General features: G+C 43.9%; 1 protein-coding gene across 1 annotated transcript in view; it reads left to right on the top strand.

Moving 5' to 3' along the window:
* Positions 1–15,658, top strand: part of LOC126174741 (arylsulfatase B-like) — a 107,384-nt gene that overhangs the window by 24,545 nt on the left and 67,181 nt on the right. The window contains exons 3-4 of the mRNA XM_049921061.1: positions 6,646–6,805; positions 11,673–11,908. Coding sequence (XP_049777018.1) covers positions 6,646–6,805; positions 11,673–11,908 — 396 coding nt within the window. The remainder of the gene's footprint in view (positions 1–6,645; positions 6,806–11,672; positions 11,909–15,658) is intronic.

Raw genomic sequence — 15,658 nt, 5'->3', positions numbered from 1 at the left:
GGGCAGTCATTTCATTAAATTATTTAACCATATGAGTTCAATTAGATTCTGATAAATGTGATAACCTCTAAAGCTAACGAACAACAACAGTCTCACTCAAAGGGCAAAATCAAATTTAACAGATGCATGTTCCAGGTGAACAAATAGAAGGCATACTAGTTAAAGTGATTAGTGCCAGGGCGTAAATTCAGTCGCCTGTAGCCTTTCGAATCATAAAAGTCCAGTGTAGTCTTTCAGCCTTGCATCTCAATCGTCATTCCATACGTAGGCTGTCGTATTGTTCACAGTACTGTTTTGCATCTTCAGTACTCCCATAATCGTGAAGCAGTCCGCCCCTGGTAGCTGAGTGGTCAGCGCGGAGTAATGTCATACCTAACGGCTCGGGTTCGATTCCCGGCTTGGTCGGAGATTTTCTCGACTCATGAACTGGGTGCTGTGTTGTCCTTATCATCATCGTTTAATCCCCATCGACATGCAGGTCGCCGAAGTGGCGCCAACTCGAAAGACTTGCACCAGGCGACCGGTCTACCCGACGGGAGGCCCTAGCCACTCGGCATTTCCATTTATATCGTGAAGCAGGTGGCCTATGTCGTATAAGTTCTGACATAACAGAGCGGAAATGCTGTGAGAGCTCCCTGGCAGGGGCAGCCATCCCTGTCCATGCACACCTCAGCATTGTAAGAATAACACAATGCCCTCAAGGCCGATCACCAGGAGGCAGAGGAAAAGGCGTCGCCAACACGGAAACTACTTGCGTCCACACGCCACATGATAGGGAAACAATACCCACAGTATTCTACGGAAGGCAGCTGTATAAGCTGATCTCAGGACAGCGCCAGTCAGTCACGCTTCAAAATCCTCTCCTGATTCAAGTTGCTCTCGAAGTCCGTCGTTAGGGACAAATGGCTTTGTCGGGAGTCATCGTCTACTCTTCTCCCGGACTCTCACGTCGGCTCATATCCAAGGATGTTAGCTTCTGCAACAACTCAGTGCCTTCGTCATAAGTGACTTTATTCTGAAATGGACGTTTTGGCTTTTAGCCTCACACTAAATACTGTCTTATTGAACCTAAACCGTAACAATCTTCATCCTTGGACTTGCACTCACAGGCCACAAACTTACCATCCAGCCGCGCCGGGTAGCCGCGCGGTCTGAGGCGTCTTTTCATGGTCCCCCCCGACGGAGGTTCGAATCCTGACATCCAGTTAGTTATCAGTAGTAGTAGTAGTAGTAGTAGAAGGGTTGTGTGGGCGCACGACAGCAAGGTCTTCAGCGCCCGTTCAGTATCATAGTGAGACGGGTGTCAAGAAAAAAACTCAGAACATTTACATATAACGGAACAGAAAACACGGGGAACAATCATTGAAAAATATGTGCTCACCCACACCGAAGCGTGGGATGAAGCAGGGCGTCAGCAGTAAAACATGGACAACACAGGAAGAAAAAGGTAGAGGGTGCTAAAACAATGTAGCAGATGGAAGTGGCTGGCTGACCGCAAGGAAAAAAAGGGAGGAGTCAGCCACTCTGCAATACACTAACACCTCCAGCCTAAAAGTTTAGGCCAGAGTCCAGACACATCACAAAACTTAAAAACCCTAGACACACACGTCTCATCGTTAGCTAAAACATAGGGCAGATCCCCATCAACTTGTGCTTCTGCCCTTGCATCACGGTATAAAATGCAGTCTGTTAAAATGTGTCGGACAGAGATGTGCACACCACAAGCATCACAAAACGGAGGATCCTCCCGCCGTAATAAATAGCTATGTGTCAGAGGACAGTGCCCGATCCGAAGACGTGTGAGGGCCACCTCTTCCCGCCTGAGCAGCCGGCAGGAGGAACGCCAGGGCCGAGTGGTTGACTTTACCGACCGCAGTTTATTGGCCGTCACCGCCAGCCATTCGTCCTCCCACAACTCCATGCACTTCCTGTGGAGTGCAGCGATGACTGACTGCAAGGGGATAGGACACTGGACCACATCCTGCTCTCTGCAGGCCTCCTTGGCAGCCTGATAAGCCTGTTCATTGCCCCAAATGCTGACATGACCAGGCACCCAGCAGAAGGATACCTCTTTACCCCGCCGTTGGAGCAAGTACAGTTGGTCATGTATCAGCTAGACCATCTCTTCAGTCGGGTACAGGATCTGCAGTGACTGTAAGGCACTAAGAGAATCGGAGCAGAGAAGAAATCGATCGCCCCGAACACGATGCATCTGCTCCAGTGCCGTCAGGATCGCGTGGAGCTCCGCTGCAAAAACGGTATATTCAGCAGGGAGGCGAATCCGGGTAACATGATCAGGGAACACCACACAACAGCCAAGGAAAGTCTCCTGTTTGGAGCCATCAGTATAAACGACAGTGAAACCATGATGCACATCTAAAATGTTAAAAAACAGAGATTGGAACGTAAAATTTGGTGTGCCAGCTTTCTTAAAATTAGTCAAATCTAAAATAAGTTTGGGTCTCCGGAGGAGCCAAGGTGGAGATCTGCTCCAACCGCTACGTAAAACACGAAGACCAGCCATAGACATCGCACCGAGGCAATCCTGTGCGCGAATCCCATAGGGCTGCGTCGCACGTTGCCGGTCATGAAACAATCGTGCCAGAGGAGGCTGAGCAACGGTATGGTATGCGGGGGTGTATGGTGTGGACAAAGTTTTATACGACTGGCGCACTGTAAGTAGCCGTCGCCGCATATGAAGTGGCGGTTCACCATCATCGCCTAACTTAGCTTCCAGCAGGTGCTCATTCCTGACTTGTATCCAGGCAATGTTTAGTTCCAAACGTGTTTGCTCTGTGAACGTAGCGTCGTACCAGTGTCCTCACTGCTTAGAGCACATCTCATTTATTATTTTGATCCACAGTCATTTTGTATCTGTTGCGTTACTCTTGTCAGTGAGTTTTTTTGCCTCTATTTCCACAATGTCAAAGGATACTGTTATTTGTTCAGTAAAGTTGTTATACCCTGGATATTGTTTTCCTGTAACGTGAAGTTTAACGCTTCATTTGTGGATGCTTCAACACACGCAATCAGGCAGTAACTGTAGATATCACTCATCCCTCAGAACTTCTGCATATACGTGATTTCTCTGCTATTCACAATGAAATACATGCAGAGGGTTTAATGAACCATCTTCAAGACGTCTCTCTATCGTTCCACACTCGAACGGCGCGCGGGAAAAACGAGCTCTCGATTCCCTTACGGTATGTCCTTCAGTAGTCCCCGCTAGGGACCACTCCAATCATCTGGCGAATCTCTTCTCCACCATCTTTGGCCTTCTTTCATCTTCGTCTGCATTTCAACAGTTTCGTAAAAAGGTTGAACCCTGCGCGAACTATGTTGTCTGTCTGAGACAATATTTCGTCACCCGTGACATCATAGGGGCCAAACGGCAATCAACATAATTCCTCATCTAAGCACGACCGCAGATCTTTCAACTTCTCAATAGTAAGTTAAACCATGAATCGGAACCGCTATATCAATATAGTATATGAAGAAGTGCAACTATATGAGCAACTGAAGACCAGTTTTCTGGAATAATCCGACTTACAAGTCCATGTTGCTGCAGCATGACATATGTTCTTTCAGTTGCCGTTCTTCAGTTTCCACAAGTAGGTCATTCAATCATAAAGAGAATAGAGTGCCTGGATTCAAGGATTTTCCAGAGAGTGCAGTTTCCACTGCTCCACCTACAGCTGCAAACTATCCTATGCAGCATTACTGGTTCGAGAAATATTACTGGTTCACGCCCCAGACAATAATCTCCGCATGGAGCCGGCCGCAGTGGCCGAGCGGTTAAAAGCGCTACAGTCTGGAACCGCACGACCGCTACGGTCACAGGTTCGAATCCTGCCTCGGGCATGGATGTGTGTGATGTCCTTAGGTTAGTTAGGTTTAAGTAGTTCTAAGTTCTAGGGGACTTATGACCACAGCAGCTGAGTCCCATAGTGCTCAGAGCCATTTGAACCATTTTGAGCCAATCTCCGCATGGATCTTCTGAAGCTTAAGAATCAATCTCTTGAAACATGTCTCTCCATCATCAGTGTGTACTAACAATTGCACCGATTGACGACAGATATAATAGACACACCACCCATTTTGGTGACTAACCCGCAATCCTCCCAGTCTCGGAAGCATGACCTCCGGCAGGTGGCACCTCGACCCCGCGGACCACCCCTAGCACCATTGCCCAAAGTAACTTCCATCACGTAGCCAGTGTTTCATAAACCATCATCGGCAACATTGTTTGTAAATGTGGGAATGTTTAGCGAATATGGCAAGATGCAATATCGAGCAGACATCTGTCTGTCGGCTCTCAACATGGTGGCGAATACCTGGGACGACGGCGATCATGAAAGAAATGGCAACGACACGTCACAAGTTTCATGTGTGCTACGTTGGCTCTTGCCTCTAGTTTGTTGCACCTTTCTCTAGAGATCAGTGGACACTCAGTCACTTTTTAGACAGGCACTGTGTCTTAAACTGTATCTAGCGACTGGTGCTCGTACTGTACTTTGGGGTCACTCCCCCTTCAGCAATTTAACCTCCTTCTATGTAGGGATACAAGTGATATGGTCCAGATCACTCCCACACCATTCAGATATGGTGACAGATGAACCCCTTACTCCAACCTTCTGGGACTCAAGATTCACGAAGCGGAACCCACCATCCACAGTGGGGCCACAAATTCTTGTAAGGCAGTGGCAGAAAAAAATTCTGTTCGTTTCTGATACCCTCACCTCTGGAGTTGCGAACTTCGAAGCTCATATCGACCTTCTGCCTAAAGCTCGCTCTCGATTCAGCAAAACAGACAGCGTCCTATTTGACCTGAAAGACAAACTGTGGGATGTATTCTACCGGCTTTAGGATACGGTTCTCATCACCCCCACTGCAAACAGTCAAGGGGCCACACCCATAGTCTTGGCTAAAAGGCCGAGTGGTGCGCTGCGAATTTGCGGCAACTTCAAGTCGACTCTGAATGCGTTGTGTGGGTGGAAATATCTGCTGTAACGTTGAGTAACGACAGACGAGTTTGGGACGAGTCAAGAGTGTGAACCGTCTGCCGTAAATATGATCAAGAAATTTCTTTACGCCGAAGATGATGGCCAGGGCCTCTTTTCCCTTTTTCACTATAGCTGCACTTTGATGTAGACGTGAACACAATCGGCCGTTCGACGCCATCTATGACTTGAGAAAGGACGGTCTCCCATCCATAAACAGGAGCGTCCCCCGCCAGAACCAGTGGATACAGAGAACTGTACGCCATTATGAATGTCAGACGGGGGAACGACTGTCAGAGTCAGATGTGCTGGGTCGCATAAAGGCATCCATTCCTATTTGACATTCCTTCGCAGCAACCGGTGAAGGATCAGCAGAGGCGGCTGTATGTGGGATAAGACGTCTGCAATAATTTAGATGACGCCGGGACGGACTTAAGCTGCGTCGTGTCTTAGGAAGGGGAAGGCACTGGATCGTCTCGACATACTCTGGCATAGGCTGAATACCAGAGGCTGTGAACACGTACAGGTAGTAAGTGACTTGGGAGGCGAAAAACGTTGAATTGTCCTTGTGACATCTGAGGTCTGCCTCTTGGAGCACTGTGCAGAGGGCCTCCAGTTTATCTGCTACCTCCATAGCATCATGTCGTCAAGACATGTGACACCTCAGCACCCAGACACACATACGCACGCATACACAAACACACACACACACACACACACACACACACACACACACACATACACACTCGTCTCTATCCACGCAGGTTGTTAAGTCTCTGCCTCTGGGAGCAAACATCTCGCCAATACCAAGGCTGGTGGGACGTTCGCGTGTTAATATGTTGAGCATCTATAGGAACTGGTTGAAATATGGTGAAACCTCGAGTGGGTGACATCCACGGCTCGCAAGAGAAAGAGGCGTTCAGAAAATTTCCCCCTCTGAAAACCAAGATAGGTGGCGATCTGTGACATCTTAAGACAGAGTATAAGCGCACCTAGATTCACACGGTTCCTATGACACTAATAGGCCACCTTGGCAGATGTGATACAGGTGAAATTACAATGGACTGCCTGCATGCTTTCATTATTGATTTTTTCCATCACGCCAGTGGGATCTTCATCAGAATATCTGTCCGTGTTACGACATCAGACTGAGGCTGCAGTGGTTTTACAAGCATGATAGTTTACCTAGTATCTGGTACCACATAGGTCCAGAAACGTACCAAGGACTTGTATCCATACTACACGCAATCGCTAGTGTGTTGCTTTCCAGATGTGTACCCGTGCGGTATTAAGCAGGTTGTTATAATATATTGGCTCATCTGTGACTTCGCTTTGGGCGACGTCTAATCAGAAGTGGTTCCTCCTTCCATTCGGCGTAAAGACGTCAATTTTTTGCCACTGGTGTCCCAGACCCACGACAACGAGTTTATGAAACCTGCTAGGGCCGCGAGCCCTAACTCTGTTAACTAGCCTACGCCATTCGTCTAACGTTCTGATCAAATGTACATAAGAGCTAGTCTGCCTTCCGTTGGCTACACTGCTACTCTGACGTAATGATCCTGTAGTTCGCACCAACTAGTTTTTAACTTTACTAAAAATATAATACCAGGAACTAAATTTGTGCCTTCTACTTCGTGTCCAACAGGGCTGGAATGATGTCAGTTTTCACGGGTCCGATCAAATTCCCACGCCAAACATGGACGCACTGGCTTACCACGGGATCATTCTCAACAGCCACTATGTGCAACCACTCTGCACGCCGTCCAGGGCTGCCTTCATGACGGGAAAGTATCCCATACGCACAGGTGAGCGCTCATTATATGACGGAAGAATTATCACAGCTATATATAGTACCAACTTTTGGCTTTAAGGGAGTCTCTAATCTAGAGCACTTCCCCTGTATTCCCATTCACCAGCATATACGACCGTGGCAGTCTTCCTGTTCTTCATCATTCCAGCTGCTTTCACTCTCAGATACGAGCGTGGCAGTCTTCCTGTTCTTCATCATTCCAGCTGCTTTCACTCTCAGCGTCTAGATCGTCCGCGCTTACTCCTTGCCGGTGGCGACCATTACATATTGCTTTCGACCGTTGCTTCACTAGCCGTGCATGGCCATACCATTGAAGAGCAATTTATCCTCAATTTTTTTGCACAGTTGGTTGTTCCATACTCATTATTTCCCTAATTTCCTCATTCTTCTCCTCTCTGTTCTGGATATCCTGACTGCCCTTCTTTGTTTATTTTAATATTGGCCTGCTCCACAGAATTCCATTTAGCATCTATATTGCTCTTCTTGCATGCTGTACCGTGCCTTCCACGCCTGCTTCACAACTTCCTGTGCTGTGGATTATCGCTCTTAAGTATTCAAACTACTTTATTGTTTCAATAGTTCCTTGCGGCAATGCTATATGACTTCAATCTCCTCCTATTGTTAGACAGTTCCGCTCACATTTACTGTAAGCCCGCCTCGTTCAAAGTCTTCCAACACCCTCTTTATCATAAACTTCGCATCCTCCCTACTTAGTACAATCAGTGCTTTGTCGTCTCCAAATAATAGTGAGTACCTAGTTCCATGTTCCAATCCTCATACCTCCGCACGATTGATTCCACCATTTCAGTATATACTGCACACACATTTTAAACAAGGTCAGTGTGACATACCGCAGCCCTTTATCAGCCATACAATGTTTTGAATTGTTCACTCAAATTTTTCCCTACCTCAACTACTGCGAACGACTGCTGGTGTATTCTTCGAATTAGGTCTTATTTGCTTTGCCTATATACTCCATTACTTCCCATAGTGAATTGACAGTTTTTTCAAAATACACAAATATGAGGCGTACTTCCTGATCGTTAGAATTCGCCTTCTCACTTAAGTCCATAAGCTAAAAGTATGAGCCATACATAGTCATCCAACCGCGTCTTTCCCTCAATCTCATTCTCAAACATGTTTTCCAGTAGAGTTCTAAAAATTCTGCTGATAGATGCCGTAACATTAATTTCCCTACAGTTATTTGTATGCTTATTGTTTCCTCTTCTGTAGATAGTAGATATTTATGATACCAATTTCTTGGTATTTCCTCTACGTCCACAATCTGAACTATTTACACCGAGTCTCTCCATTTGAAGCGGCCTGTATTTCCACAGTTCTGTCGCATCTCCTTGCAGACCACCTGCCTTTCCAGTTCTTGCCTTTTTCAGCATCTGTTTTACACCTTCGTCTAGTATAGGTTCAACTGCTTTTGTTGTAGTCTACTGTTTCCTGGTTTCTTCTTTCCTGTACCAGAAGTTTTCCAAATTGCTATGTCCACTGTCTAATAGGTACACGTTATATTGTGGGTGCAGGATTGCTAGCCATTGTCGTCTTCCTTATCATCCTCCATGACTTCTACAATCTCCTATATTCAAGCAAATGCTCTATTTCCCCTGATACTCTTTCCCATGCCTCTTCATTATAATTTTCTCTGAATTTCTCAGCCTTCGTTATTCATACATTGTATCAGTTCTAATCCTGTTACTCCCATAGCTCACCTAAGTCTTAAAGCTTTTTTGTTTTCCACAGCCACCTCCAACAACCCTGTGGTCATCCAATCAGATCTTACTGTTCTCTCCCTTTCTCTTCCTAAAACCGCCTCCGCTGCTTCCTTAAAGGATTGTTTCCGGAAACTGTATAGTTCATTTGAACTCCAGCCTCCCCCAACTGCATCCAACCTTTATCTTTCGTAATGTAAGAATTTTCACAATTTTTTCTTGTAGTGCATGTATCCTGCAATTTGTACTGGAAGTTCGAATAAAAACGTCTTCAGCCAGAATTTTTTCCTGTTTTACTTAATTAAACGACACATTTCTGACCCTGTGAATCCATCTTCAGGCGCAAAGCGCCTAATACAACATTTACATTTGCTCTTGATTAAAGTGAAATGTATTTTTTGGTTATGACAGACTTTCATGTTAGGTTCAGTATTTCGTGAAGTGACTGCGAAAATATTTGAGAAACATAGGAAAACGCAGCGAAAAGCTTACCGAATACACAAGGAAGAACATTTTTAACCCTTTATGGTAGGCATAATTTAGTTTATTCGTACTGTCGTCTCAGATCACTTCACTCAAGGCGCTCATTTTTTAGAGTTGTTTACAAACACTTCACAGATATAGTTTTACCCGATGTGGTCAAATATGAAACTTATCACCTACGGTCAGGAATCTGAGTTTTAAGGAGTTGATACATACAAGGAATAAATTTAAGATAAATCTTCAGAATTACTAAAGGAAGTATGGGAGCGAAATCTGTTTTTTTCATTTAGAGATTGTGGAGGTATATTCCCAAATGTTCTACCGGATTTAATGTCTTACTATTCTCTTCACTATGAAGTACTATCAAATTCTTTCCTGTAATGTTGATCATGGGTTTGGTTCCTAGCATATGTAGTGCAATGACTGATATTTCGAAGTGATTGAGTCTGAAATCATTTATGTGTCCTTGGAAACGGGTTTCTAAATTTCTGACTGTCGTCCACAAGTGGGAAGCACAACAACAAGAAAAATATTTGCCACAAACCAGTACCTTGACCCCATGGCAAAAAAATTGCAAATCTTTTCAAAAAATCCAATGTAACAATTGCATTACCCACTAATACAAAATTAGGACAATTATTAGTCCACAACATGAAAGAAGGTAATAAAAAATTCAACAGCAGTGGAATGTACAAAGTACCATGCCTCATTTGTCCTGCCTACTATATAGAGAAAACAGGCAGAAATTTCGAATTTCATTTCCAAGAACGCATAAATGCTTTCCGATTCAACCCCTTTGAAAAATTAGTTATTGTACAGCTTATCCTAGAAACCAAACGGCTAATCAGCGTGATAGAAAACAATGTGACAATACTACACAATGTATCCAATGGCTAGACCCAAAGTCTGTTAGAACAATTGGAAGTATACCTCCACAAAACAAAAACGCCTGAATCTATGTTCAATGAACAAATTTCGCTATCCGTAATTATTTAAGTAATTTTAAAGATTTATCTTAAATTTATTTCCAACATGTATCAACTACTCAAAACTCAGATACCGGACATTGTGTGATAAAGTCCATGTCTTCAGTGCCTTTAGAGAATTGTAAACAAATAAACCAATATATGCTGACCTCAAAATGTTAAAAATGCTCTTCCTTGTTTGTTCATCGTTTGTTTCCGCAGTTTCTCACGTATTTCCGTACTCGATTCACGAAACACGGAACCTAAAATCTAACTTTTTCATAACAGGAATATACATTTCACATTAATCAAGAGTAAATGTAAGTTATGTATCAGATGCTTTCACTTGAAGATGGATACACAGGATCCGAAATGCGTCGTGTAATTTAATGAAACACCAAAAATTTGTTAGCAAACTCGTTTTTATTCAAGCTTCACGTGTACGGAGTACAGTCACGTTCACAGGTGCAAAATATAGATTAAATTATGTCCTTTATTTCGGGTTGTCTATAGTTGTGCTTCCAACACCCTCCTGCTACGCTTTCTGTTTTAGCTTTGACTTAAATGAAAAAGCAATTCTTGAAGAAACTACACAATGGCAGAAGCCACTCACTATCCTTGTTTTTACCCTTACATCTTGTACCTTAACACCTGCTACCTTCATACTATTATTTAGACTGTAACAGATTTTAGGTTTGTTAGCAAATTAGCTCAGGTGTATTTACGAAAAACTTTGTGCTGAAATTGACCATTCATAACAGTACACTTCTGAACCTTAACATAGTTAGTCAGCCTCCTGCCATCAACATCTCAGTGTCCACTCTGTATGAACCTGTAACGTCATCAATTAATCTCTTTTCAATTTCGTTGATTTAAATTGTCCATTATTAACGATTCAAGTCTACTTGGATACACGTCAATCACTTCTTGTAGTCAAATGGCTCTGAGCACTATGGGACTCAACATCTTAGGTCATAAGTCCCCTAGAACTTAGGACTACTTAAACCTAACTAACCTAAGGACATCACACACACCCATGCCCGAGGCAGGATTCGAACCTGCGACCGTAGCAGTCCCGCGGTTCCGGACTGCAGCACCAGAACCGCTAGACCACCGCGGCCGGCTCTTCTTGTAGTCATCGAGTAAGTCTCTCTTCCTGTCCTCAGTGATATGTTCATTTGGGAGATCACCGAAATTGATTCGAGTTTCAATTCACGATTTTTTGTAGTTACACTGATTATTCCTTCAATCACTTCTTTCCAGTTAATTATTCCTTGTTTCCATTTCCATCTTGTAAGAACTGCTACCTCTGATTTCAGTTTTTTTCACTCCACTCCAAAACACGATATAGTCTAAAATCACTTCTCGTCTTTAACCTTATTTTTTCATTTCTGTTATTACAGGGCTATCCATTTTTATTATTTCCATTTCGTGAATTAAATTCTCAATTTTACATGCAAATCCTTGTACGTTATGTGTTCCATAAAGTAGAGTCTTTGTTCTTAATCAGAGTGGATGCCTTTTAATCCATCTGGCATATAAATTTTCTCTATGAAATGTTTCAAATCGGTTTTTACTGTGGTGGAATGCCAACCCCCAGCCAAACCCCCATCCTCGAGGACCCCTGACATTAAAAACGAATGAAAAGGGTCAAATCGCTATCTCATGAGTGAGTCACTGACGCGATTAACAGGTCAGCAGGGTATTCCTATGGACGAGTTCGAGGGTCGCGGACTGGCCCCTGGTACGCTGTTGCCTGGATACCTGAAGGAGCTGGGCTACGTCACGAGGGCTGTCGGCAAGTGGCACCTGGGCTTCCACGAGGTGGAGCTCACGCCCACCTACCGCGGGTTCGACTCCTACCTGGGCCACTGGGGCGGCTCCATCGGCTACTTCGACTTCATCGTCCAGAGGACTCCCGAAGACAAGGTAATTAGTTGTACCTGCGCTGCCAGTTCATTGGAGAGAATGCAGTGGGGAAGTCAGTGGACATTCTACTGAAATACTCTTCTGGAATTGCAGGATATGTAGAAAGAATAAGTTACTAGGGAAGCAGGAGCGTAAGATTTGTGCACTTCACGTGTAGACATAAACCCAAAAGGGGAACTAGATGGGATGAGGATGGAGAAGGTGGCTAAGGAACGGTAACTGGCAATTGGCTAGAAGGCTGTTAGGATGGGGGGACACTCAGACGGTTGAACGTTGCGCGTTATCAATAGATTTGACTAGCTGTCAGAATGTAATGGAGAGGAACCTGTTGTAGCTGTAGGCGTATGAACCATGCAGCTGATCTCAGCAGTTACGGGGCGTGAGTAAGCTGAAAATTCTAATACAACGAAGAAGATTCTGCTGTTAGGTAGTTCTCATAGCAGAGGCATTGGCAAGCAGTAACAGGAAGTGTTGGGGAATGAGTATCAGGTCACTAGCGTTGTGAAGCCTAGTGCAAAGTTGGCTCACGTGATTATCAACATAGTGAAGTTACGCAGGAATTTTACGAAGTAGGATCAAGCAGTGGATGTCGGTGGTTCAAAATGGCTCTGAGCACTATGGGAGGTCATCAGTCCCCTAGAACATAGAACTACTTAAACCTAACTAACCTAAGGACACCATACAAATGCATGTCCGAGGCAGGATTCGAACCTGCGACCGTAGCAGTCACGCGGTTCCAGACTGAATCGCCTAGATCCGCTCGGCCACGGTGGCCGGCGATTGTCGGTGGGGCTAGGAACATTCATGATACGCGTGGGGAGTATGACATGGGTGGTAACCTCACAAATGTGCATTTCGTGCAAATGTTTCGTCATGACCGGCATATTAATATGGCTGTTAAGTGCATTAACAGGGGGCTTGAGAAGGCACTGAAGGCGGAGGGCGTGGTACACATTACAGTGGTGTCAGCTGAGTTTATCAGCAGGGTGGGTTTCACTGGGCATAGCCTGCACCTCAGTAGGTATGGGAAGCGGAGGTTGACAGAGCTTGTAAGTGACACCGTAGTAGGCGGTTGTGGGAACATCGATGGGAAAATACCTGCAGTGGTGGTGTTCGATATGCACCATTTTTAGACTGAAGCTAGCTGACAGGTATTTCTGCTCAAAGGAAGTCTCTATGAAAAGGAAACCACTCTCCACAATGTTTAGATACCCGAGTAATGAGAGCATTAGCATATTTTACCAAATTTACAAGGAATGAAAGTTTGTGAACTGCTGCTAGAGGCTGACACTGTTGGTATTTCAGAGCACTTCTTAAATAATGCGATAATTCAGAGGTTTCCTTTACCAGGGTACAGGTTAGCTGTCTGTTTTACTGGGAGTTCTTTACGTTGTGGGGGAGTGGTCTTGTAAATGATAAACAATATTCCATTTGAGTCCCTTGATGTCTCAAAGCACTGCACAAAACAGATATTTGTATGTTGTGCAGGTGTGGTTGAATTTAGTGGATCTAAACTTCTGATTGAATTCATGACATTTCTGCTCAAGCTATGGATTGATTAACTTTATAGGAGGTACAAAATATTAGTTGTATATGGTTACTTCAATATTAATATTGTGAATGTGCTAGGAAGAGGGTGCTAGCAGATCTCATTCATTCATATCATCTGATGCAAAGTGTATTCTTTTCACATACAGTGCAGGGAAACAGTAGCGCAACCATAGGTAACATATCTGTTTATTCTTCGGTTACCAGAGGGCATTCTGTCAGCTAAACTGTGAATGGCCTGTCACACCATGCTGCACAAATCTTAACGCTAAAAGGTTCTTATGCTCAAAAACAAAAAAAATATAATTATGAACTGTTTAGAAAAACTAATGCAATGGGGAAACCTCGATGCCCCAAACTCGCCAGTAAGGACTTTGGTGGATGCACTGGACCCCAATGTTTGTATCGTCATTCACCATTAATTGCGCACAGCATGATTTACTCATAGAAGATTTCAGAGTTAAAACAATAAAATTCCACGAATACACGAAGGTTCCTTAAACTCAAACAAAGTTTATGATATTTAAACAACAATCCAACAATATGAAGCTTTCAAATAGAAAAATCAATTTAATTTAAAACACCTTCAAAATCTGTTTGAATGTCATTAATAATAAACCCTCAGAGGGCAAGAGATCAGTAAGTAACAATTTCACATGAACCAGTTAATGACAATTTTAGCAATTAAAAAAGAATTAAATAAGTATGACAATTCTCAAAATCTTTTTAGATGAGATAACAAGCCCTAAGAGGTGCAGCCATGCTAATAATAATTCGGCCATGGTAGAAACGAGATGATGGCAATAAAAGGCAAGAACTCTATCCAGGAAAACAAGGGAATCTCAACACCTGTTAATTAAAATAATTTTGAACAATAGGTGATAATGGCTATTAGCGGGGACAAGAGACCTCATTACTCTTACAAGGGTAGGCCGCAACTTTGGGATCACTAATTTACTTCACTCACTACACCTTTCGTTTGCCATTAAAACAACGTAGTGAGAAAGTAGCAAAGTGTACTACTCTGACAATTCCGAGGTAACGGCAAGAGAAAAAAAAAGTTCAAATGTCTCTGAGCACTATTGAACATCTGAGGTCATCAGTCTCCTAGAAATTAGAGCGACTTAAACCGAACTAGCCTAAGGATACCACACAGATCCATGCCGGTGGCAGGATTCGAACCTGCGACCGTAGCAGTAGCGCAGTTCCAGACTGAAGCGCCTAGAACCCCTTGGCCATCGCGGCCGGCACGGCAAGAGCATTTTTACGCATCTATTATGTGACTGATTTATCTGCGCGAAGATACCAGCCGTAAGAAATCGTTGTGGTCAAATTGGTGTTCGGTGAGAGGATTAGCAGCCCTTTGTAATAAAAAGCTTAATGAATGGATCAACGATGAACTTGAACGGATGTGATGGGACGTAGACCCCGGAAAAATGCAACGAACAGAATGAGACAAAAAACAAAAACAAACAAAAGTGGTTAGCGTTTGCGCTTTGCAAGATGGTTGTAGACGAGGCAACGGTTGAAGTCCCAGAAACAATTACTTCTTAATGTATATTTTTCCCGTCACCAGTCACATTATTCGCCGGCCGCGGTGGTCTAGCGGTTCTGGCGCTGCAGTCCGGAACCGCGGGACTGCTACGTTCGCAGGTTCGAATCCTGCCTCGGGCATGGGTGTGTGTGATGTCCTTAGGTTAGTTAGGTTTAAGTAGTTCTAAGTTCTAGGGGACTTATGACCTAAAATGTTGAGTCCCATAGTGCTCAGAGCCATTTCACATTATTCAGTGTGTATGACATTTGAGAGGTAATATAGTGGGAAAAAAACCACGTGCAATTTCATGAAGTTGTATCGAATTTCATATGTTATTTGTTTATATACCATTTGTGTTTAAATTTTCAAGGACGAGGGACACTATAACACTGCCAGTAGCACAACTCAAACACTGCTGCGGAAAACATGAAGTGCTATTCAGCACCAAACTTACCGGATCGTAAGACCAACCCGCACAGTAAATCATGAATATGGATTCAGAGATCAGAAGCAAAGAGCAAAACGCAATTGAAACAACTTCAGGGTAAACGTGCTAATATTGAGGCCAGAAAGCAAGTTCAAATAATGGGACGTAAGCAAGAAAAATCACCTTAATACATTTCCAAGAGTCCACGTCTCACAGCGTTAATTCTGTAGTTGGCAGACAA

This window comes from Schistocerca cancellata, chromosome 3 (genome assembly GCF_023864275.1).
Source record: "Schistocerca cancellata isolate TAMUIC-IGC-003103 chromosome 3, iqSchCanc2.1, whole genome shotgun sequence".
NCBI lineage: Eukaryota > Metazoa > Arthropoda > Insecta > Orthoptera > Acrididae > Schistocerca > Schistocerca cancellata.
Note: the sequence above shows the minus strand (reverse complement) of the source record. Positions and strands in the feature narration are given on the sequence as shown.